The following is a 26,646-nucleotide window of genomic DNA, read 5'->3' as shown; positions in this document are numbered from 1 at the left end:
TGCCTCATGGTTCATCCCCCTTCCTTAGCCCAAGTCACTATCTCCTTCTCAAATTGAGTTTCCCTTCCTCAGCTCTATACTGAGGACTCTCTCTCTCTCTCTGTTCTCTGATATTGCAGGAGCAGGTCGAGATAGAAAAAAAGGTAGTAGATATGGCTGTAATGAGTCTCAGCATCTACGCTCGCACTTCTTCGGCTTCTCTAAGCTTTCTAAGCTCACCGCCACGAATATGGCCGTAATGGATATTCCCTCTCTTTTTTATTCAATCGATGCTCTTATATTTCTTATGAATTAATAAATTCTTGCTTCCACTAAAGTTTCAAAGTTGATCAGAATGATCCGAAAAAGGTGAATTGGTTGCATTTATTATGGGTAGTATAAAAGAACTTACCCACTTAAATCGCATATTTCCTAATATGTGAATTGCAATTGCTTTATTCTCGCCATTACCCACTTAGACCCACTTAGGTGCTTTGTCGATGGGTAGTGGAGGAGGCCGGAGATGTTGGGCTTACAAATTCCTTACGTGCTCTGTCGATGGTGGAGGCAGCCGGCGATGGGCAGTGGAGGACAAGACCATTGCGACTCCGTCGATGGTGGAGGCAGCCGGCGATGGGCAGTGGAGGACAAGACCATTGCGACTCCGTCAAAGGTGGAGAAGGCCGGCGATGGGTAGTGGAGTATGCAACTCCATCGATGGTGGAGGAGGCCGTTGATGGGCAGTAGACAGCGATTGACGAGAGGGCTTTCAATTTTTCGTAATTTTCGCTGTTTTGTTTTTGAAAGAAAAAATCTTAAGAACAGCCCTTGTGCAGCTGCAGCCGAGCGCACACCTTACGTGTCCATTAAATGCACGTTTCGTTCCTGAGAAATGCTACGGATCAGCCCCTGTTCACGACTGATCCGTAGCACACCTTACGTGTCCTTTGTCCTTTACATTTACATTCACGCCGAATTTTTCTAGAAAATTAGTCCTCAGCTCCCACACTTTTTCCTTGTTTCAACTTCACCCCGCACCACACATTACCACTTCATCGACGCCATCTCTTACGGAATGATCAGTAGCAAGGCAACGACCATTATTTTGGTAATCACAAACTACCTAAACAAAATCTAAGACAGACCCATTTGTTATAATCGGGCATCCCGCCATGAACTGGACTAATTTCTTTCTTAGTAATATTTATTTCTTCTTCTTCTTCTTTTTCTTTTTTTAAAGTCAAACACAACCAACAACAACGAGGGTCTTATCTTAGCTTTTTACAGAAACCGATTATATAAGAAGAAATTTACAACAACAACCCAAAAAAAAAAGGAGAGGGTGAATTATATTTGGGCATGGGAGGGTGGGAGACCCTTTGCCTTGGTTTCTCAGAAGATTTACCTAATTTCTAGGTCGTGAACTTTTTTGCCTCTAATACTTCGCAAAAGCCGCAGAATGGGATGTCACAGGAGATACGAGGCGACAAGGAACAAAAGGGTGGGTTAGGACAAGCTAAAGCAATCTAGGAAATGATTAGTGGGTGCCAGACGAGAGGAATTAAGATGATCAACAGAGAGAGAGAACAGAATAAGGTGTGCACCCGTCTGAGAGAGGGAACGAAACGTGCGTTTAATGGACACGTAAGGTGTGCGCCGGGCTGCTGCTGCACAGGGGCTGATCTTAATATTTATTCTTGACAATCCAAATGTGAAGATGTTTCCCTCTCTCAGAGGGAAACATCTTCACATTTTGAAAATAACTTCCTTCATCTCCTCCCTCCCCATTTCTTTTCTGGAAAAATATTTGCATCAGCCCCACACCAGCACACACTCAACCTATTGAGTGTAAAAAAAAAAAAGTGATGTGAGGTGTGTGCCGGTGTGGGGCTGATGCATAGCATTTCCCTTCTTTTCTTCCTATACCCAACCATCCTGCGTCGCCCCCGACCCCTACCACCCGAGTCGGCATCCTCTTCCCCGTCCCCTACGCGGCGTCTATTTCTTCCTCTCCTCCCTCCCCGTTTCTTTTCTTCCTCATTAAGCCTCCCCCCCCCCCTTGGAGCCGGTCTCCCCCAATCCCCATCGACTACAGGTTTGGATGGCATCGCGATGAGAGTGTCTTCTTCTTCTCTGCGATTTCAACGCCGGTAAGCATTTTTCCCAAACTTTTCACATACTCTCTGTTATTACTCACTCACACTCAGATTCTCACCACTCACGCGCGCACACTTCAATTTCGTTCACATACAAATCGATATGAAATAGATCTCAAATTTTTAGGGTTTGTAGTCAATCTAAAATTTGAAATTTTGCCCCAAATTACTGAAAGTGGATCTCAGAATCTAGGTTTGTAGGCGATCTGTACTTTGTAATTTGGCCTTATGGAGTATGTACCACCATTTCTATCCTATGGAGTATTCTTTGCAGTGGGGAAATCATGGTTATTGAGGGATGTTAATTAGTTTATCCATTTAGATTGTCAAGAAAAATTATGAATTTGAAATTTGAAGATCAAGAAGTCGCTGCATAAACAAAAAAACTGCGATTGGCCTTTTTCTTTCTTTTTCTTATTTTATCTATTATTTATCTTTGTTTGGGGCTAACAACATCATTCAAATTCCGTAAATTAAGTTATGATTGTGAATTGACCTATATCATTTCTGGGAACATGTTTTTTAAAAAATATTTTTAGTAATAATCCTAAGCTTGTGATTTTATTATAAATCTGGTAAATTGATTGTTTCAATGTAAACCAATTGTTATTTTGCCCATGGTATCCGATGTCCAGACTTTATAATTTGAGAAATTTTTGGCATTCCATAGAGTTTTCCATACTCATGTAAGTTGTAGAACCATGATGGCGATGCTATAGGCTCAGATTGGTTGTCTGTTAATGTAGCTTAGTGGGCCACTATGTCACATTTTTTTGTGAACTGACTAAGCAACTCCCACTTTTAAAAGATTTTTGTGTTTGAAGAGCCTTAATCTTTACCAAGTTTTTGTTGCCTCGAATGCAATTGAAAGTCTTATTTCGAGTTGCCCTCTTCTTGAGAGTCTATCAATCTCTTACTCGGAAGTTTAAACTCTAATATTTATGCTCCAAATCTTACTTGGTTTTATACATTTTCTCATCAATAATATTACTAGGATGTAACACACACAAAGCTTTATGAGGAAGGAATACTTTGTAATTTCCTAATCAGTGTATGTCAAAAACTGAGTAGGAAGGAAGATGACTTGCTGGAAAAGCAAGGAGGTGTGAATTTTTCGTTTGGGCTGGGATATACTTCACTTGCTAGAAGAGAACATTCGTACAAGAGAGAATAAAGTCAATAAGATGTGGGATGATGTATTACTACGCAAGCATGAAGTTCATAAAAGGGAAGATAAAGTACGAGAGAAAGAGACAACTCTACGAAATGAAAAGCAAAAATTATTGTGTTTGTATTGGGTTGTCACATTTATAATAGTTTTTATTTGGTTTGGGTAAACTGTATGTAAATAAGATGTTGTATGGTACTCCCCCTATGTTTTGGTTATGATGTACAAAAGGAGTATATGTAGGTTCATTAAATTTTCCTTTGTAATGAAAATAGCTTGTACACATCTCATGAATGAAACAAAAATTATAGCTCAGAAAGCTTGTACACATCTCATGAATGAAGACTATATATCAGGTACTGGAAAAACTTAAAAAGTCTTGTGCCAGTTGATCGATAACTTCTAACTAAAATTTCTTTCTTCATCTTTCGTATAAGGCCACAAACATATCATGTGCACGACGCAAAAGGTTAAAATTGATATAAAAAAAGCATTGCATTGATAATGCCACCATTATACAGTATCGTGAAATCATTTCCATTTCAGCAAATCGATCATGCTAATGCCTCCCTAGCCAGAGGGGAGATCCAGCTTTTCGCTGCAGGATATGCTTTTCCCCAGCTTCTGCTTCTTTCCACCTGAGCTCTCCTCATCCTCCAAAGACTTGTCTTGTTTGACTACCCCATTCCTCCTTTGGAAGACTTCTGATCAGTTGTTTCCACCAAGTATTCTCACTAGCCAGTTGGACAACCAATGGGCGGCCACAAGCTAATTTCATTTTCCCATGCATCTTCTCCTTGGCCAATTTAGCTTCCTGCACCCTCACTTTCACGGTGGAAATGAATACGTGCTTGAAAATAAAACCATCCAATATGCCCATTTATGTTTTACTTGTCAAAAAAAGAAAAAAAAGATAACAAACAAAAACAACTTGAAGATGGAAGCTACCTCAAAATAGATGGAGGTACCCATAATCCTTTGGAGAAAACAAAGAATTACATTTGAGAATTACATGATTATATTTATAATTACAGTTTTTGGTGACAATAGTTGATTCAACTATTAATTATAAGTAGTACTGATGTTAAGCATGGTGAGGTATCAAGATAAGGCCTTGATTGAGAAGCTTTAATTTGTTTATTTATTTATGTTTTAGTAAGGAAGTCATGAGGTACTGATGTTTATTTATTGATCACACGCGAAAGTTGTTGGTACATGCATGTACTGATCTTACCTTTTACAAAGAGAGAATTACTACATGCTAAATATTAATTCCTTTGGTATATATAATATATATACTCACATATGCTCACATCAGCTAGCTGTCTAGGCCAAAGATCACCACAAGTACACAAACCAATTCCCCTGCTTTAACCCCCATGCACATGCACTTAATTCGCTGTTGATATTCACTGGCAAATATTTGTTTCTGAATTTAATGATGGGCAAATATCCCAGATATTGAATGAATAAACATCAGTACCTCATGACTTCGTTACTATAACATAATATAGATCATATACACCTCATGACCTCCGGATTTCTAGGGATCGGTTAGTGTTTTCTAATATATTACCGTCAATTAATATTTTTTGGCTGTTTTATTTATGCTCTAGTGGCCTAAGCTAGATTGCTATTCCTTGAGATTTTACAGGAAAAAACAGAGGTGAGCGGTCGGAAAAATTATATACCCTTCATAAGTAAAAAGTCAATTACGCTTGGCCGGCACCATTTTTGCCACCCCTAATCTTTAAAACCTGAATTCTCTAAACATCTACTAGCAAAACTTGTCTAGTTTTACACATGTCTGTATTGGGGCACAACTCATTCATTTGTAACCTAGTGAATTTTGTTTAAATCTGAAATGAGCAATAGCAGTTTTTTCTTCTTAATTTGCACTTATTCCTCTTTGAACTTTGCTGCAAAATGTTCCTAAATCGAAGAATAGGGTGGCAAAACTTGAAAAGAGTCCACTTATGAGATGTAAAATTTTTCAAAAAACTCCGATATGATTCTTCCTCTTTTTCTAAACTGTGGCATAAGCTCGCTCTAAACAAATATCCTCAGCATAAATAAGCAAGGCTTTGGCCGTTCCCAACCCAACCCACGAAATCTACAAAAACAGCAACCAAAATCCATGAAAACAACAACAAAATTCACGAAAATCAACAATCAAGACCCACGAAAATCAGCATCCAAAAACACATATTCGGAACAACAGAAACACAAAAACAAACAACCAAGAAAAACAGAAAAAGATCTAAAAACAGCAAAAGGAATATATAGAATAGGTATGAGAAAAACTGCTTAGAAATGTTGAGATTCTTACCTTGGAAACGAAATGCAATAGTGCCAAAAAATGGTAGCTTTCAATAAGTGGAAGTGGATGAAAAGGGAAAGGGAATGGGTGGAGGGCTCGGTCCCAGACGGTGGAGGAGGGACTTGTGGTTCAGATTGTTGATTTTTTAAGTAGGTCCTTGTGCCAAGAATGTGGTGCTCGGCCACAGACTCAGGGCAGGTGTTTTTTTTCAAAGCTTTCGGTCAGGTTAGTGGAGGCTCGAAGGTGGCTGGAGGGTCGCGGGTGGGGGTGGTCGATGCCGCAGCTGGGTGGTCGACAGAGGTGAAACGCACGTTTTGTACGTGATGCACTACTGGCTTGGCGAGGGAGGAGTACGCGATGGGCTGACTCCACTGGGGAAAACAAAGCGCACGTTTTCGCGAGGGAAATTCGAATGGGAGAAGAAAATTCAACCGGGCAAAACAAAGCCCACGTTTTGTAAAGAGCAGAGCTATACATCAGCCCACTCTCTGCACACCTTACATGTTTGTTTGTTTGTTTGTTTTTTTTTTTTACTCCGGCTGTAGGCTTACGTAAATAATTTTACTCTATACAATGTGTGTCATATGGATAATGAAATCCTCTCACTACTCATGTATTATTAATTTTATATTTAATTTTTTAAAATTTTTTATTTTATTTAATGGCTAAGAAAATAACTATAAGTAAAATTATATATTTTTTAATTTTTTAATAATTAAAATTTTTAATTTTAATTTTTTAATAATTAAAAATATTAAAAAAAATACTAAAAAATAAATGATAAAAAAAAATTTCAAATACATATAAATAGTAAATTAGTAGCGGTAGCAACCTATCACTACCCTTGGATAATAAAGCAAAGCAGGGCTAACCAAACGCCACATGTCTCGACCATAGCACCACCACCGCCACGCCAAACCTCCATCCTCCCAAGAAATTACTGAATACTCGAACAGAAAGGAGGAAAACCCCGCGGTTTTGGTTTGTTTTTCTGCTTTCTCAGATCAGAAACTCATTTTAGAAAGTTCTGGAAATCATGGGCCTAGTCACATCCACAGCCAATGATTCTGTCAGAAGGTTCGGTTTCGCTTGACATGGAGGCACGGAGGCTCGCCATTCTCTCTTCCCATATCTGCCCTCTTGGTTCCAGTCAGCCTCGGGGTCGGACTCCCATCCCACTTTTTTCAACCCTCTCATTTTCCGATTGAGCTTCTGATTCGGATGAGACTAAGCGGTTGCGTGATTCTCAGAAGAAGGTTCAGCAAAACGACTGCATTTTCTGCAAGATTGTGTGCGGTGAATCACCGGCTCTCAAGGTAATTCGGCTTATTTGATCATTTTCGTTTGGATGCTAAGAAAATTCATGAAGAGTGGAAGAAAATTGAAATGCTATTTTCACGGTTTTTCGTGATTTGGGTTTCGCAATTTGGAGAGCTTGCATGCAGAGAGATAAGTTGAGAAGACAATTTGGTAATTGAAATTTAATGCGTAAATATAAAACACACACATACTGAATATCTGTTTGTCGTGTGCATATATGTATTTTCCTTGTCCAACGTTTTCCTAGTTACCAAACATTTGCCTACTTATTATTTTTGTTACTTAAGAGTCTCATGGTAGTATCTCTAAGCATTGTGGACCATTTTTTTAACATTTTTTTCAAGTGGTCAAATTTTTTTGCCATAACCATTGGATCATTAATTTACTATCTTTGTTTATCTGTGTGAAAAATTCACTGTGATCTCGTCATCGTGAAATCCTCTTACGTTTTTCTGCATTTTGAGAAAATATTGTTGATTATTTCCTCGCAAACCGCTAACTATTATTACTTAGAAGTTTTTCTTGTGAAGCGGGGAAGAATAAGATTTTGAACCCTAAGTCCCCTACAGGAATTTTAATATGCTTGATCAGAGTTTTCTAAAGAACACCAAACGTTTGGAAAAGTTGGCAAGTTTCTTGACTTTTGATGCTTCAAGCAGTTGTAGTTGCTAAAACTAGTATAGCCCGCGTACGTGACTCAAGACCTAATCTTATGCTCAGCATGAACTGAAGGTGCCTCTTCATAACATGTTATGATGTGAAAATACATTCTCTACTTACTTTGGTTCCACTTTTTGTTACTTTGTTGAATTTGATTCTCACAGCTCTATGAAGATGATGCGTGCCTATGCATATTGGATACAAATCCTCTGAGTCATGGGTAAGGTATTATGCATCCAAGGTTCAATTAATCACTCTATTGCTAGGTGTGTTTCGTGCTACTTTGGGGTTCACTGTGGTTTAATGTTCACCACTCAACTTAGTCCACATACTTTTATGAGCATACATACCAATGCCATACTGTTTTAATCATGAAGTAACTCTTAGGGATATTGCTTGTAGAGTTTCACTGTTTTAATCATGAAGGAAAAATCTGAACTTCTAAAAGTAAATATACCATAATGCAAAGCACATAATTATAATGTCTACTAATATTTCTATCTGGAGATTAAAGTAGAGCTTTAGAACTAACTAGATTATTAGGAGAATCAACCTCTAGATTGCTGAAAATTGACCCTTTGACATTGTTAAGTACATAAGACCCACTTGGTATGGTTGCAAGCTTAAGATGCTTATTTGGTCTCAAAACTTTTGTTGGATACCTTATCAAATTTAACATTTTATTTAGTTCTCAGATTTTTTTGGTTGCTACTAGAAACTCTGTGGACAAACATGGCATCATATAAGCATATAACCTCTTCTTAAGCTCGCAAGAGATGAAAACACTAGTTTTCCCTCGAGAAATGGGAAATATAATGGTGGAGGATACCCACTTGAAATTGTGGGAAAATGATGCTAAGTATTGATCGTCAAAAAATAAAAATTATGCCCAAAACTGTGTGTGTGCCATATCACACTTTATTTTTACCGTGTTTTTTTTTTTTATATATATATATATATCCATATCAGATACATAATAATATCAGTATATGAAAGGTATGTTGAAGTTTCTGCAATTCCTAGGTACCTGGATTCAAAAGTATCCCTATTGCCAAATTTTTAAAGCCAAAGATTTGCATTGTCCTTGAGTTTTGACATCATTCTTTCTCTTATTTATTGCATTTTCATGTTTTCTTTGTTCCCCAGGCATTCTCTTATCATTCCAAAATCTCATTTCTGCTCCTTAAAAGCTACTCCACCACATGTAAGTAATTCTCAACGGAAACTTTCGGTTTGTATTAAGCCAATGTGCTGTTAATCATGTTGTAATAAGCATATATGGATACAATCTGTCTGTATTATGTATATAGTGTTGTCATGAATGGTCTAGAGTTTTTATTAAGTACATGGATACAACCAGTTTGCATTATGTGTATAACACCTTCCCGAATTGTGTATAGTTGATATCCATAACACACGAATGTTTCCACTGTGCCTTCCTACAGAACATTTTCACATTTGATAGTGTACATGGCTAATCTTTCTGACATATATTCCAAAACACAGTATTTGTAATCACGGTTGCAAAATCAAGGGTTAAAAACCCCCCAAAAAATTGAAGTCAAAATTACAAGTTTGGTGAACCTTATTTGACCAACAATTAGTGCAGTTTGGTTGTGAGACATGAGCATGTGGAAACTCGATTTAGGATTGTGTAGTTAGTAGGACAAAATGTGAATAATAACAGGAGGTTATCATATATCAGCTTCTGCTTACTACACAACCTTAACGTAACGACATTAAGGAACAAAAGATATAAAAAAAAGGCCCTTCACGGCCAGTTTACATAAGAAGCATCAACACGCAGCTGGCCTCCGAGTTTGTTTCACAACATTTCTTATTTATGATGCTTTTCACCTACTTTACCTTTACCTTTTCAGATTTGGAGAGATTATATAATTCATCGTTCCTCTAAGAAATTTATAATAGTAATAATGATAATTGAAGTTATGGCAAACCAAAATCAGATACGCTGGATTTCTTGTCACAACAATACAAGAGGTGATGACCTGAGTCTGTAGCAGAGCTTTCAAAGTTTCCAGTCTGTCTTTTGTACCAAAATCACTGTGAAGATATGCATACTTCACCTTCAGTTCCATGGTTAGATAGTTGCTAAAGAAAGAAGCTTGTACATTGATTATATTTTTACTATAGTCTCAACAAAGTTCTAATATGATCCACATCGCCCTCATCCTCTCCTCTCTCCCCTTTTGGTTGGTACTTGTTGATGATCAATCACTCAGTTCCTTGAATACACTGAAATGTGTGGGGATTTTTACCATGATGCATGTCTGCTTACCTGTGTAAAGTTAATTAAGAACCATACTTTTGTTGAGAGGAGGTTGACAGTTGTTAGTTTGGAGCTTGACCCTCTTGGTAGGTTTCAACTCTCAATTTTTGTACATTTACTTGCTGAAGTTGCTTGAGAAATCTATTAATGCATTATAGAAACAGTACGGCTCTACCCAAATTTATCTCATATATAGACATAAATATATCTCCCTGTGCGTGTGTTTGGGGTGGGGGGAGTCCAAGTTGAAATTCTTCTTGTATGTCTCCTGCTTAACTTATGTGCAGGTGATAGCTGCAATGTGTTTGAAAGTGCCGTTTATCAGTAGTGCAACAATGAAAGCTACTGGTTGTGGTGTGTATTTATATTTCACTGCTATTACTATTATTTATTCTTTTTTTCATTGATCAAAAGATGAACTGTCACCTACATGATTACTTTTCTATAATGTTTCCTATAATGCTTTCGCTGCTTGGAGTACCCCCAGCCTATGGGAATTTGATAGTTCATTAGAAATGGTTGGTGGTTGCTATGTTTTGGCCCATCAGGTTGACTGTCTATAAACCTTTTAGGCCCATAACCTAAATCCAAATATGACCCATCTATTTTGGTTTGGAAAGATTAATTTTCAACTGAAGCCGTGAAGAAATCCATATATATGATCTCTATTAATCATGTACTCATATTATAAGCTGTTCATTTAAAAACAATAGAAATTTCATGTTCTTCTATTGATAAGTCAAACATAAAGAACTTTAAAATAGAATCACACTAGTAAAAAATGATTTTAATCACTAGTATAACTTGTCCATTGATTGGTTTGCTTGTAAAAAAAATGCTAAAAAAGTTGAGTTCTTCTACTCATTATTTTTGTTTTATTCTTGCTAAACTAATTGAGTTTTTCTACTCATCATCGCTACATCATATGCTTGTTAAGGGAAAAAAATAAAATAAAAGATCATGTGTAGTGTGATGTAGAGATGATAAATATAATTTTTCTTCATAATCATAATCCAAGTATTGGGATATGTCTTGCAAGTTTGCCATTTCTTACACACGTACGTTCTCTCTCCAAGGCAGCAGATATGATTAATTTATAAAACTACATGTAAGACATATCTTTCAATTCATTTTATGATTAATCAATATAATCATGTCAAATTATTAAAAGAAGTCTCAAATTTAAAACTATAAATTTTAAGTAAATTATAAAATAAACGTAGAATAGTTCTGCAGAATCATTTTCCTATTTGTGTAAGGTATCAATACAAGATACCAGTACGCAGCTTGCCAGAAAACACCAAACTCACACAAAATAGAGATAAAATCAAGGACTGACATTATTGATTCTTGAACAAGGTTTTTGAGGAACCTTGAACCTACTTACAAGAAATGAACAATCTTTAAGGTAGACAATGATTGAATGATTATGATGAATTACATAGTATTTATACATTAAAAAAGATGAACAAAACGACACCTTATTGAAATAGAATTGTTGCTTTCAATCCGTTATTTTTGTTACACGTTCCCACCTTAAGACTTCCTTTAATTGTTGCATAATGTTTCACTAATGTCTTCTTCCTTCAATTGTTGCGCACCGTTTCATTAATGTTCCCAACGTACCGTTTTGATATTAAATTCCTCACGACACCAGCTTCTTAGTTCCCACACTTAGCCAATTTCTGCTGCTTCACATACATCCCCGTCAACACACACAATGCACTACTACACATACTCATGATCCTTACAATTTGATTCCCGCAAGAAACCAAGCAGCCTCGAATCGGAAAATGCGAGGGTTCCGACCTGTCATGAAAAGAGACTAATTACAGACGAAAATACGCCGTAAACAAAGTCAGTGGTAAAACAGTCTTATAAAAATTAAATCTAGTTCCCTGCCAAAGCTTTCCAGCATATACCCTCAAATCTAACAACTATAAAAGTTAATCGCCAGTTTGAAACAGTATGATGAGCAAAATCGTCCACACAATCACATGAATAGAAGCCCACCACTACTGCGCATGCACTCGAGGCTGCTATTTAATTCAAGGAAAATGATTTACAATATAGAAATATACATATTGCAGCTGCTTTTTTTTTTTTTTTTTTTTCCATGGCAAACACTAATAAAAGTAACAAAGAAAGTCAGATGAGATGGGATGAGAATTTTATGAATAATAATAAAATCATTTATAAATAATAGTGAGATAATTTGAATTAAGTATTTTTAAGATTTTAAGAAATGAAATAGAAGAAGTTAAATAAAAAATATGAAAAAGTTAAAATATTATTAGAATATTATTTATTAATATTATTTTTATTTTAGAATTTGAAAAAGTTAAATTATTTTTTCTTTTTCTTTGAAAGTTTGGAAAAATTATAATTATTAGTTTGAAAAAATTTTAATTATTAATTTGAAAGTATTTGTATTTGAGTGATATTTAGAAATGAAATGAGATCAGATGAGATGTGAATCATTTCCAAACATCTCATAAACTACATCATGACTCACAAGCAAACTCGCAGGGATGCTTGGCAAATGAGATAAGATGAGAAAATTATGAATAATAATGAAATAATTTGTTAAAAAGAGTAAAATAGTTTGAGTTAAGAATTTTATTGAATTTTTTAAAAGAGAGAAAAAGTTAAATAAAAATATTATAAAATTAAAATATTATTAAAAAAAATTTTTTGAATATTAATTTAAAAAAGTTGAATCGATTTTTATGTTTTGTTTAGAAGTTTAGAAAAAGTTCTAATTATTAGATAATGATTATATGAAAATGTCAAAGATTTGAAATTTAAAAATACGTGCATTTGAGTGATGTTTAAGAAAGAAATATGATTCCCAAACAACCTGCCTTCAGACTCCCAATTAAACACATGCAGTTACACATAGCACATCACTAAACAAAAAAATGTGAGCACTGTGACCGCCAAATAGTAAAACCAAACAAAGACAGAATCCAAGCACTTTAAGCCACTGAGTCTTATCATTTTGTGTTTTTTGTTGTTTTCAAATAATAGCCTTATCCTTATCACTCGTTTGTTTCATATTATGATGGTTCATGACCATAAAACATTGATGTCTATGTTTTTTAGTGGGCCAAATGACAATTGAATTTTCAACAGGCGTGTGTTGAAGCCTATTGAGATGTTTACACAAGTTGCTATATTATTTAAAAACAATCATAAACCAAAAGGAAAAAGACAATCATAATAATAGTCCAAAGCATTGGGAGGTGTCTATCGTGTTTGCCATATTTCGCACACGTACGTTCTCTCTCTCCAAGGCAACGGACGCGATATTTGAAGTTCGGCTGCAGTTCCAGAAACGAAGCAGCCTCGAATCGGAGAAAAAGAAGAAGGGATAATTACAGACCAAAATAAGTAACTAATACCGTAAACAAAGTCAGGAATAAAATAATCTAATAAAAGTTAATAAAATGGTTTCCATTCATTTTCCCAACTAAATAATAATCACTTTGAAATTAACATATTCTTGCTGCTTTTGTAAAATAAGAGACAAAACAAGAGATAAGTTCAGGGAAGTTGGCATTTATAAAATGAAATAAAGAATTTAATTTTTTTAAATTTTAAAATAAAAATAATATTAAAAAAATAAATTTTAATAATATTTTATTCAACTTTTAATTTTAATCTAAACTCATTTTATTTTATTCCATTTTATTTCATGATCTGTAAAATTAAAAATTAAAAATTAAAAAATATTTTATATTTAAATAATATTTAAAAATAAAATTTTAAAATTTTTTGATAATTTTACGTTTCATCACTGTATCTAAGCTAAGAGTCTAAATCACATATAAGTGAGCCTCTCATGGTTCCTTCCATGCACGACACCTGCACTTCCTTACTCTATTATTGGAGGAGTAGATTTTATCCATGCTTAGTTCTTCTCATTGTATTAATTTTTTAGTCATAAAATATTTTTATAAAAATAAATTTATAAATTTATGTAACTTGATATAATACGTTAAATTATAAAATTATTTTTATAATAAAATAAATTTAAAGTATGATATAAAATCTAATTAATTTATAAATTTATTTTTATAAAAAAAATAAAAAGTTACGATTATACACTTCTCGTTCGTAAAAATGGGATTGGAATTCTGTCGTGGAACTCACTTTTTTGGCGTTAAGTTGACTCCAGCCTGCCAACGCCGCCCAACAATTATCAGTGAGTAACTTTTAAGAGCTAAAGCTGCTAAAATTATTTATTACATCTTGAGTTTACTTTATAAAAGAACCATCTTTAATTAATATAAATTTTTTTCTCTTTATTTTTAATTAATATAAAGCTGCCAAAGCTTTATGAACATTTTTTCTCTTTTTTTTTTTATAGGAGAATTAATATAAAGAATTAATTAAACAAGGAAAATAAAAATTATTGATCTCTTTAATATTTTATATATAGTTAAAGAATATTAAACAATTTCATTATATAATATGACCAATAGTGATCTCTTAAATAAAAATTATATAATTAATTTATACAATTGCTATATAAAATAATAATATATATAATATATTTAAAATATAAATATATACACATTCAGTCTAGACCCCGGACCAAACAATTCAATCTGGTCAATTTTTCTGATTCGGACTAATAGTCTTACAGCCCTACTATTAACCACGTGTATTATACCGATTATCAGGTTTGATTTTCTGGCAATGCAAGGAAAATGAGAGCTCGAGATTGATGAAACACCTTCGATGTCTAAATCAGTTCGTTATCCTTTTAGATAGTTTTTCTATATGCAAGAGAGTATCAGAATGAATTAACATGGAATTTGGCTCTTATACTCCTATGGAGGTGGCTCCCTCATCTGCTATTTCAGGAACGTCTGTTCCCTTGTCTTTAATAGGGCATGACTCCCTCAGGTCGTGTTGTGCATGGCAGATAGGTGAGTGCGGTCATCATTTGTGCACCCTGTCAAGGGCAAGGGCTTTCGCTGAGATCTCAACCCACATTTTGTACTTGATTCTTTAATGCAATGTGGCTTTAATGTTGCTTGCGTATGAAGGATCGTGTCAGGATGAAAACCGTCCCATCTCTCCATGTCAAACCCTTTCCCACCCAGTGCCCTCCCTCCTTCTCTCGATCAGTGGGTCAATTACACTTTGTTTGTTGGGCTTCCCAAGGGTGAGTTAGGCCCAAACTTTAGAGACTTAAAAGTAGTAATACCCAAGTTGCTCTTAACAAACCGTTGGCCCAAAGGGTAAGAGTGTTGATCTTGATGGTATGGAAGGATAGAATCAAAAATCTTTTTTTGGAGATCAACCGACATAAATATAAAATTATGTAAGTTTTTATAGTCTTGAATACGCGTGTATTATAAAAAATATATTTAGAGACTTAAAAGTAATAAACCAATCAATCAAATAATAAAAAAAATAAACATTATTACAAATAATGTATTACAAATACATCATAATAGCAAAAGTAAAGGATAAAGATAAAAATAAACTTGTTTATTCAATCTAAAATTGAAGAGTTTTTGATCCGTCACTATTCATTATTCACACCCCGTGTGAAAATTATTTTTATTTTTATTTCTTCTTCTAAAACGAGCGTTTAGAATACCCACACTTCAGACCATTTTTTACATTTGAAAGCATCATGTGTCGCCCTCAGACCATTTTAAGAAGACGATGAGAGAGACGATGTGCTTGGGCCTTCAATCGCAGAGAAGACAGATCCGGGAGGAAAAAAGCTCCTAGAGAAGACGACGTGCTGAGTGATCTGAAGAGTATTTGTCTAGATGCTGAGCGATAAGAGGCCTTCAATTTGAAATGAAAACAACGTGAGGGACGAGAAAACAAATTGAAGGCCAAATCTCGAGAAGAAATCACAGCAAACTAGTGAGAAGAAATCATATAGAAGACGACGTGCTCGGGGTCGGGGGTGGGGCATTGAAATCACAGATAAAAGCCCAAGATTATTATCAATTTGGGGCAAATTACAGAGACATTCAAATAAAAAAACTAAGAAATTAGGAGGAAGAAATCACATAGAAGAGGACGAGACTTCACGCAAAACCAAGAAATCACAGAGACAATGTGCTTGGGTGGGGGTGAACTGAAAGCTTCGCTGCTTGGGGTAGGGGGGGACTCAAGCCTTTTGGAGGGACTGAATCGACTAATGGCTTCTCTCGATTCGTGAGATTAATTAGTGAACCTGATCCCCACATAGAGTATGGGGTGTGCGTTGGGGGACCGGATAACAATATTTTTTCAAAGGGCAGTGCTAGTGTGCTGCCTAGCTTTGACCGCTGGGCGTGCCCGCTAGCACAAATCTCTCTTTTCATTTTTTTTTTTAGATTTTTTAACATATTTAAATATTTTTAAAAAATGAAAAAACATATCAATACACTAGAAATCACTTTCTTAATCATTAACTAAAAAATTATAAAAAAAAATTCAGATACATAAGCAATAAAAATGAGAAGATAAAGTCAAGCAGCATACTAGCATTTTCCTTTTTCAAAATTGAATATTTTATGGATGATGATACACTTACTATCCGCTTACCACTCCTTTACTACTCTAGTGTATTTGAAATTTTTATTTTTTTGTTATTTTTTAAGTATTTTTTTAACATTCATAATCATTAAGAACTAATTAAAAAAATATACAATTTTACTCATAATCACTTCTTTAACTATTAAGTAAAAAAAAATAAAAAGAATAGTAAGAGAGTAGTAAGTCAATATTTATGTTTTATTGACTATACAAACACGGAATAAAAGACGGGCAGTGATAGAGTTACTATTTATTTATTATCTATTTATTATTTATAGTGTATTTATTTTTTTATTATTATTTTTAAGTATTTTTTTAACATCTTTAATTATTAAGAAAAAAATTTAAAATATATATAATTCTACTAATAATTATTTTTTTAATTATTAAGTAAAATAAAAAAATATAAAATATAAAAAATAATAATAAAATAATTAGAAGATAGTAGCATTTTCCATAAAAGACACCACTCACAACTTTATTACTGTGTATAGATCATATCACAACTTTATTACGCGCTGCCTGCTGGACAACTAGTTGTTGGGAAATTAAAAGCAAGGTAAAAACGATAGCGAAGTTGGTCTTTATAAAATGACAGGCAGCTTGTTCCTGGTACCTTAAATTGCGGTGTGTAAGTAACCAATGACCATCTTAGTTTCTTAATTGATCCTTCACCGGCAGCACTACTGTAGTGTGGAATATTTTTAGAGGCAGCAGTTTTGGAAGACAGGGTCCTGTCCATCCCTCTAGCTAGGCTAGCTGGTAAGTAACTCGTTTTTGCACCACCATTTATGTAATTATCTTGTTCTTGGTACACGTAATTATTATCGGCATACACTTCAGGAAGAAAGCAGATAGGATGGGAACTCAGGGAAAAAAGCAGGAGAAGGAACTATATTCGTCTCCTTTCCCTCTTTTTCTCTTTCTTTCTTTCTTTCTTATTTTTTCTTCGTATTTTGTTTGAAGTCTGATATCTACATTCTACCCACCCCCATCATACACACCCTCAGGCCGCCACCGGAATTTACAATTCACCTAATGTCTGCGCTCTTCAATTACCTAGGTGTGTTTGGGTGTTGAAGATATATCAACTCCTCTTAGATAGTCTTGTATGGTTGGGAGTAGCTTTCCATTCAAATAAGTTTGAAGTAGTTTTCCAATGTCTCTTGTCACTGTGTTTCACTATGAGTTGAGAGTCTGTATCGGGTGCGAATGCCAATGTGCAACGAAGAGCAAGATGGACGTTCGTGGTGGTTGGGTCTGCGAGAGGTGGTCACTGGTGTGAGGTGGTGGAGGTGCGGTAGCCTGGGTGACAACATACGGCGGCGCAAGTGGAAAGAAATGGGTAAAATCGATTTTGGTTGGGTTACCATGGGGGAGAGAAAGCTGCGTGTGGAGGAGATCAGTGGTCGTTGGCTTGGTTGCCGACGTGAGGGGGAGTCGCCGATGGTGGCGGTGAAGCTGGGTGGCCGCGTACGGCGGCGTAAGGGAAGAGAAATGGGTTTCGGTTGGGTTACCGCAGGGGAGAGAGAGATGTGCGTGGGGCAGATCGATGGTGGCTGGCTTGGTCGTCGGTATGAGGGGGAGTCGCCGGTGGTGGTAGTGAGGTTGGGCGGCGCCTGGCCAGAGGAGAGAAAGAGAGGGGAAAGGAAAAAAAAATTTTAAAATATTTATCACTATTATATATAAATAAATAGTTGGATGCTGGAAAGTGCATAAAGAAAAGAAATTAAAAAAATTATTATAATATTTATAACTATTATATATAAATTAAATAATCATTTATTCATCGTTAAAAAAATTTAATTATTGATGGAACTCATATATTTTTTAACTATCTATTCAAAAGTCAATAATTTAATATATTTCATACATCTAAATAACTCAAAATATTATCAATATTATCAATAGGATCCACAAATTCACTCTAATCTCTATTCATAAATATTTTTAACACTAATCGGATATTTTCACTACTCAAACGTAGATATCTCATAACTCTGTGCATGAAATAGTAAAATGTTTTAAGTTAAAGATGTTGATTGGATTTTAAAAAATGGTAGAGAAAAAATTAAATAAAAATATTATAAATTTAAAAATTATTTAAATATAATATTTTTGTTTTAAAGTTAGAAAAAATTGTATTGATTTTTATTTATAAAAATTTTATTACTTTTTGTATTTGAATAATGATTTGATATTGATTAGACGAAAAAGTTAAAAATTAAAAATCAAAAAATATTTTATATTTGAGTAATATTTAAAAATAAAACTATGAAAAATTTGAAAAATTATGAATTTCACGTGTCATCTATGTGTCTAAAGCCTTAATCACATATATGTGAGCCACTCATGGTTCCTTCCACGCACGACACTTGGAGTCCCTTGCTCTATTATTTGAGGGAATAGATCTTACGGTTCTTACCCAATGCTTAGTGCTTTTCATTATAGAAATGCGGTTAAAAAAATTGTAAAAATGTAAATTAATAAATTGATGTAATTTGAGAAGATATATTAGATAATAAAATTATTTTTATTGTAAAATAAATTTAATATATCATATTAAATTATATAAGTTTGTAAATTTATTTTTTAATAAAATTTATTTATAATTTTAGCACTTCCCATTCGTAAAAATGGGATTGGTCTTCTGCTCACTTTGCTGGTGTCATTTTCACTCCGGCTTGCCTATAATTATTTGTGAGTAATTTTTAAGAGCTAATGCTGTTAAAATTCTTGATTTATTCTAGAAAAAATATCTTTAATTTCATTTCAATTCATTTTATTTAATTATTACAATTTTTTTAATTTTTTATATAAAATATAATAAATAATTTAACTTTTAAAATTTTAAAATAATAATATTAAAAAATAATACTTTAATAATATTTTATTTAACTTTTAATTTTTATCTTAATCTCTCGTTAATAAAGTTGGTGCAAAAATTAATATTGATGTATTAGCGGATGACATGACCCTCATAAAATTATTAAAAAAAATAAATTTGTAAAAGAAAACAATTCAATTAATATATTTCTTCACTTTTTGATTTTTCTATTGAGTCTTACTAGGTACAATTTAGATAGCGAGTTGAAATGAGATAAAATAAAATAGTTTAGATAAGTTAAATAAAATATTATTAGAATATTTTTTTAATATTATTATAATTTTGAGATTTGAAATAATTGAATTATTTATTATATTTTATAAAAAAATTTTAAAAAATTATGAAGAAATGAGATGAGATGAATTGTGAGTATTTTTATATCCACCAACGGAGCCTTAAAAGATTTCAAACTTATTGTACTGCTAATCAGAAGCGTGGCTTTACCACCTAAATTATTCAAAGCAACACTCGATAAAAAGAATTTTAAAATTATTCAGTTCAAGACCGATCTGAGATTTTCAAGTAGGATGTTACTACCAAATTAAGGGCCCGGATTTTATTTTTTTATTTAATAACTAAAAATATTATATTTACACAATTATTTATATATATATATTTAGACCTGAAGATTAATAGTAATACTATTCTTCATCGATTTTATTATCAGCAATCACGTTGATTGATGTGATAATGTTTATTTTATTATCCGCGGGATAGTGATGTCCGCCAATAGAAGAAATGATCTACAATTGAACTAGATAATGTTTATTCAATTCTATAGAGAACACCATAGCATTATATAGATCTTAAGATTTGATTAGTAAAATTTAAAATTTAAGATTTATATTTCAAATCAAATTATATCATGTAAATATGTACATTTATCTTTGAAAATAACTAATTGTATCAAATCAAACAGAAAGCAAACTCGTGTTTTTGCATGAGGCTTTTCCGAATGAAATTGTTCTTTTTTGAAGAATTCCATGTGAAATCGTTAGAAGCATCGGTTGAAGATTTCATACTCTTTTTCAAAACACAGACATTCTATCCCTCTCTCATCATCTCTCTCATCAACTCTCTCTCTCTCAACATCTCTCCCTCGAGCCTCTCTCTCGTCTCTCTCTCTTTTTGGCTCTCTCTCATCAGGTCTCACTCTCCTCGACTCTCTCTCTCATCTCGTCTCTCTCTCATCAGATATCTCTCTCATCGTCTCTCTCTCCTTAACTCCCTCTCTCATCGTGTCTCTCTCGCCGGGTCTCTCTCTCTCATCATATATCTCTCTCTCATCTCCGCTCTCTCTCACATTGTCTCTTTCATCAGATCTCTCTCTCATCTCAATTCTCTCTCATCCTTGTGTCTCTCTCTCATAACTAGTGGTATTTCCAATTTTTTGGGATTTGGAGTGAGTGGTTTGGTTCATGTCACGTAAAGTGTGTCTTAGCTACTTCCAAATTGTGGCTGCTCCCCAGATTAATTCTTTTGCATACATATATAGAGAAATTAATACTAGTGCTTTAATTCATCAAGTTGGGTCTAACACATTAAAGTGCAATAGATGTAAAATGCCAGTAGAGCCCCTCAAAGTTACCGCTTAAAGTTACTGTCAAATTATTTTAATTTTTTAACTTAATGGTCAAGGAATTTATTATTTATGAAATTGTATATTTTTTTTTATTTTTTTAATGATTAAAAATATTAAAAAATGTTAAAAAAAGAAAAGAAAAGAAGAAGATGACGACTACAACGACGACTAACGGTACGATCAGCGGCCTACTAGCATTGCCCGCAAATAATAGAATTGATAACTAGGGTATAATTTGTCCGGTCTGTGGTTACCTAGCTTTATGAACATTTTTTCACTTTTTTTTATAAAAAATTAATAACAATATTTTTAAAATACATCAAATTAAATAATTTAATATTATTTTATTTTATACTTGTATAAAAATTGTTATTAAGATCCCATTTAGAAGTTGAAATATATTGAGATTAATTTAGTTTAGTCTAATTTTAAGTTAAATTTAACATCTAAACACCTAATTTTAAAATTACTAAACATAATTAAACTTAAAACCTCTTTACATATGGTACCCACAATCTTTTTCAACTTAATACTTCTTTACATGTGAGAGTGTTTGAGAACGTGAGGTACTCTCATTAGCTAAACCTATTACTTGGGTGTAATCTGGCCGGTCTGTGGTTAACTAATTTTATGAACATTGTTTCTTTTTTTTTTTTTTAGAAAAATTAATATAAAAATTAATTAAATTAATATAATAAAATTTAAGTGATCTCGTTAATAATTTTATTTATAGTTAAATAATAGTAAACAATTTCATTTTAAAATATGATCAACTATGATCCCTTGAATAAGAATTACGTAATTATTTTATACAATTACTATATAAAATATTATATAACATATGTATAAAATATATTTAAAATATAAATATATACACATTCAGTCTAAACCAAATCATTTGGTTCGGTCAATTTTACAGGTCCGGACTAATAGTCTTACAGCCCTATTGTTAACAACGTGTATCATACCGATTATTAGGTTCAATTTTCTTGTAATGCAAAGAAAATGAGGGTTCAGGATTGATGAAACGTCTTCTATGCCTAAATTAGTTTGTTATCCTTTTAGACGGTTTTATATATATATATATATATATATATAAGAGTATGAGAGTGAATTAACATGAGATTTGACTTTTATACTTCTACGAAGGTGGTTCCCTCATCTGTTGTTTCAGGAACGTTTGTTCCCTTGTCTTTAATGTGGCATGACTCCCTCAGGTCATGTCGTGCATGGCAGGTAGGTGAGTGTGGTCATCATCTATGCACCCTGTCAATGGCAAGGACTCTCACTGAGATCTGAACCCACATTTCATATCTAATTCTTTAACGCGGCGTGGCTTTACTGTTGCTTGCGTGTGAAGCATCGTGTCAGGACAAAAACCATACTTCTCTCCATGTTAAACCCTTTTCGACGCTGGCCTTGTGCCTCCCTCTTTATCCTTACTAGTGGGCCGATTATGCTTTTTTTGCTTGGCCTCCCAAGCGTGAGTTAGGCCCAACCCTTTTTTTTTTTTTTTGGGGTAGGTGGGTTTAAGAGTTTTTTTTTTTAATGGAAATAGGCTTCATTTCATTTAATGAAATAGAAATTACAGCTGTGACTAATCAATACAAGAAAAACTTAGATTACAAATCAAACTATGCAACTGTTAGGGGCACCCCTACCCATAAATTTATTTGTAGTGGACATTGTCTTAACTTCTAAAACTCTCTCTTGATACTGAGAAAGCGCTCTGTAAAAATATAACTAAATGACCTACTATCACTCTCCGTCTTTCCAAGGAGGAGGAGGACTATCACCCACCATCCTCCAAAGGAGGAGTGAGACACTATTGCTATGGACATGGGAGTTTAAGAGTGTTGATCTTGATGGTATGTAAGGATACAGTCAAAAATCTCTTTTGGAGATCAACTGAGATAAATATAAAAATACGTAAGTTTTTGTAGTCTCCCTCTGTGTGAATAGGCGTGTATTATCAAAAGTATATTGAAAAGACGTAAAGTAAATAACCAACAGTATATTCATTCACAATCGATCAAATAAAAGAAAAAAAAATGGTTTTGCTATATATAAGATACTATTTACCCCCACATCTCACACTTGATAGTTTTTTTTTTCTTTTTATTCTTTTCATAGAGTGTGAGGTGTGGAGGTAGTGAATAACGACTGATGAGAAGAATTATTCTAAAAAAATAGTAATATTATTTTACAAATACATCATAACAGTAGAATTAAAGGATAAAAATAAATAAATTCTCTATTGAATCTAAAATTGAATGTTTTAATGCCTCTATAATATAAACATTAATAGTCATGTGAGATTTAAAATTGAAAAGTATGTATATTTGAGTAATATTTGAAAATAAAATTTTAAAAATTTTTGAAAATCTATGAGCTTCTCACGATTCCTTCCATGCACGACACTTGACTCCCTTACTCTATTATCTGAGGAGTAGATCTTAATATTACTGTCTCGGCTTTGCACAAAATAATATGCAAATCAGTGTGCTTCCAATTTATTTAAAGTTACATGAATATTACTGTTTTGGCTTGCTGCGTATTCTAGTTTTATCATTTTGTTGTTATTTTCTCTAAGTTCCGTTTGTATTGAAGAATCATCTCAATTCATCTCATCTCATCTCATCTTTATAAAATTTTTAAATTCTAACGTAAAATACAATAAACAATTCAATTTTTTCAAATTCTAATTCTTTTTTAAATTTCAAAATAATAATAATATTAAAAAATAATATTCTAATAATAATTTATTTAATTTTTAATTTTTATTTAAAATCATATAATTTCATTTTACTATTCAAACCGGCTTAGTGTGTAATGTCTTATTTTATATAATTTTAATGATTTAATGTTACATGATGTTAAGAGTGAAAAATTATTTTTATTATCAAATAAATATAAGAGTAACGACCTGATCTTCAAATTGTGGACTACAGCGCAATCAAAGCCCGTTGGAAGGTCACTTTGAATGCAACTTCGTGTTGGACTCTATTTGCAAATGGAGCGTGTAAAGTACACATGATTGAACGGCCGTCCGATATCGTTGTCCTTTTAACGCTGAATACACCATATTCAATTCCATTAAAAAAAAAAAAAATCGATTGATTATCAAAGCTGTCCTTTTCCAGCTCCTGTTTGTTTCAAACTGTTTCATGTAGTCTAGTACGTACGTACCACGTGCCCGACGCACGACATCAACTAAGTTACTAATAATTAGGAGATTCTGAGCTAAAGAGTCAAGCTATCCACTGTTTTATCTCACATCTCATAACTTTTAGATTTTCTTTTTTAACTATACGTAAGACCCATCATCATCACATTCAAGCCATCACTCCCCTCAATCTCTCTCTCTCCTTAAGCTCTCTCTGATCTCTCTCCTCAAACTTTCTCTCTCTTCAAGCTATCTTCCACCTCTCTTTTCTTAAATTCTCTCTCCTCAAACTCTCCTCAAGCTCTCTGTCTAACCACTTTCTTATCAAATTTTGTTTTATAACATATTAAAAGAAAGATAAAATAAAATAAAAACCCACACTGAGGTGAGATCTGATCCATGAAGTTTTTCTATGAGCAAAACTAGGGACAACTTTTTTATATTTTCACAAAGTTTAAAACATGATAGAAAAGCGTGTAAATTAAACATCAATATGCACCATCATTAATCTTTTCAGAAAAGATTGATGACTATAAATCTGTAATAGATTGGTGCACATGAGTTTTTATTCTCATGATACTTTTAGAGTATACACCAAGAACACTGGCCATAACTATATTTTACACATTTTTTATTCCATTTCCATATAACTGGACCAGCTCCTGAGCAACTCCATCCATTTTCTCCTCTCCTTTCTTTCTTATATTATCTCTCATTTCTCTTTCCTTCTTCCTTACACTCTCTCCAATATTCCCCATCACCACTTCTCTGATAACTGTTGCAACCTCTTCTCTCTCAAGCTTCCCATCTCTGTCTCTCTTAACCTCCACACCTACACCGGCTTGCTCCACTACTTTAGCGTTCACTGGTTGATCAAGTTGCATAGGAATGGCAACAATCGGCACTCCAAAATCTATGCTTTCCATCACAGAACTCCATCCACAATGACTAACAAAACCACCGATGCTAGGATGCATCAGTATCTTTGCTTGAGGTGCCCAACCTTCAACCACCATTCCTTTCTCTCCTACCCTTTGTAGAAACCCCTCTGGTAATGCCTCATCGAGTTTAACTTTCTCTCCCTCGGGAAACCTGACTACCCATATAAAGTTCACGTTACTGAGCTCGAGACCATACGCTATCTCTTCCATTTCTTCCTTTGACAAAAAATACTCAGTTCCAAACGAAACAAACACTGCTGAAGACTGTTTTCTCTTGTCCAGCCACTCAAGGGTTTTGGCTTTCTCATGATCTCCACGAGCAGGATTTTGAACGAGTGGACCAACTGGTACAATCTTCTTTTGCATTAAATGGGAGAGGAAATTTATGTACTTCCCCTCGAGTTCTTCGAAAGTCTTCATCATTACGAAACCAGAAGAGCGCTCGAAACATTTAAGAGCCCGATCTTTGTCACTAATGTGGTTATGATCATCACTCGGAGAATGATCTTCAGGCAAATCGACGAACCTTGTTTTCATACACTCATCAAGATGAATCTCTGGGAAAGGAAATCCATCACCTGGTTTCTTCATGGCATGGAGCACAAAAGAAGTCATGGCCGCTCCGGTACTTAAGAAGTTGATAGCCGGGATATTCTGGGAGGCAGCTATTGCCGGGGCCCAAGGCTGAAGAAAATCATAGATAAGCAGATCAGGGCTGAGGGTCTTCAGGATGTTGGAGAAGTGAGGGCCAGCCATGTCAAATGCCCTTTTAAGGGTGGCATTGAGGTGGGGCGGGAGGCCTTTGGTTGTGTGGTATTGAGGAGGAAGCTCCGGCAGGGATGGAAGATGGAGCTCAACGAGCTGTATCGAGTGAGAGTACTTCCCAGATAGTTTTGGCTTGATGGAACTGAGGTTGACGGGCGTGGAACAGAAGTAAATGTGAAAGTTTCTCTTAGCAAGCTTTTTGGAAAGCTCCAGGAATGGCGATATGTGGCCGTGAGCCAACCATGGCAGCATCACAACTCTGATTCTCTTTCTTGCAGTATCCATATCTGCTGCTCTCAACTCTGTTTCTCTCTTTCTAATCTCTTGCTTTCAAGTTTCAGCTAGTTTGGTGCACAGTTTGTGTTTGGTGCTTTGGTTTTTACGCAGTGGGCCGGGTTTTTATATTGAAGAGGAGTGTGTTGAGGTGGCAGATCAAGGAGATACGTGGGAGGTTGTGATGAAGGAACACGTGTCAGAGAATAAGAGGCTAGAAAGAGAACAGAAGCTAGCGAGGAAGCAGGACAAGAAGACTCGTGTATTTTTTGACCACGTAATTGGATATAAACTATGATGGATTGTTTTCCTAATTGGACTCGAAGTGAATTGCGTGTACGCTTCGTCAGTTGAAGCCACTCTTCGATCTACCGTTCTCATGATTTCCACATGCATGCTTTTCCACTTGTTTTGACGTGAATGGACGATAAGTACTCAAATACTATGGTCAGTATACTGCCACGTTAGCACATGCATAGGAAGAGAAATTCTTAGCATACAACTATTTGTGTTGTCTTATAAAGTGTTAAAGGCCACACATCTCACTAAAACCAATGCTACATGATTTTATACTGTATATTATA

At 34.1% G+C, this 26,646-nt stretch overlaps 2 protein-coding genes across 2 annotated transcripts; one reads left to right on the top strand and one right to left on the bottom strand.

Moving 5' to 3' along the window:
* Window positions 1-556: 556 nt before the first annotated feature.
* On the top strand, window positions 557-10,344 carry LOC109019136 (adenylylsulfatase HINT3-like). The gene is made up of 5 exons (XM_035687159.1): window positions 557-672; window positions 6,831-6,939; window positions 7,768-7,823; window positions 8,750-8,807; window positions 10,181-10,344. Exons 1-5 carry the CDS (start codon window positions 557-559, stop codon window positions 10,298-10,300), a joined length of 459 nt encoding a protein of 152 aa, XP_035543052.1. The 3' UTR covers window positions 10,301-10,344.
* A 14,144-nt stretch (window positions 10,345-24,488) lies between these two features.
* On the bottom strand, window positions 24,489-26,171 carry LOC109005650 (UDP-glucosyltransferase 29-like). The gene has a single exon (XM_018984660.2). It carries the CDS (start codon window positions 26,072-26,074, stop codon window positions 24,704-24,706), a length of 1,371 nt encoding a protein of 456 aa, XP_018840205.2. The 5' UTR covers window positions 26,075-26,171; the 3' UTR covers window positions 24,489-24,703.
* Window positions 26,172-26,646: the final 475 nt, after the last annotated feature.

Source organism: Juglans regia, unplaced genomic scaffold (genome assembly GCF_001411555.2).
Source record: "Juglans regia cultivar Chandler unplaced genomic scaffold, Walnut 2.0 Scaffold_7, whole genome shotgun sequence".
NCBI lineage: Eukaryota > Viridiplantae > Streptophyta > Magnoliopsida > Fagales > Juglandaceae > Juglans > Juglans regia.
This window is presented reverse-complemented; position numbering and strand designations above follow the sequence as displayed.

Excerpts from the sequence above, each read along its gene's own strand:
- LOC109019136 (XM_035687159.1), top strand. The coding sequence starts at position 557 with ATGGGCAGTGGAGGACAAGACCATTGCGACTCCGTCGATGGTGGAGGC. Across the intron at positions 6,940-7,767 it reads GTGAATCACCGGCTCTCAAG|CTCTATGAAGATGATGCGTG; the intron begins GTAATTCGGCTT and ends TGATTCTCACAG. Across the intron at positions 7,824-8,749 it reads ACAAATCCTCTGAGTCATGG|GCATTCTCTTATCATTCCAA; the intron begins GTAAGGTATTAT and ends TTTGTTCCCCAG.
- LOC109005650 (XM_018984660.2), bottom strand. The coding sequence starts at position 26,074 with ATGGATACTGCAAGAAAGAGAATCAGAGTTGTGATGCTGCCATGGTTG.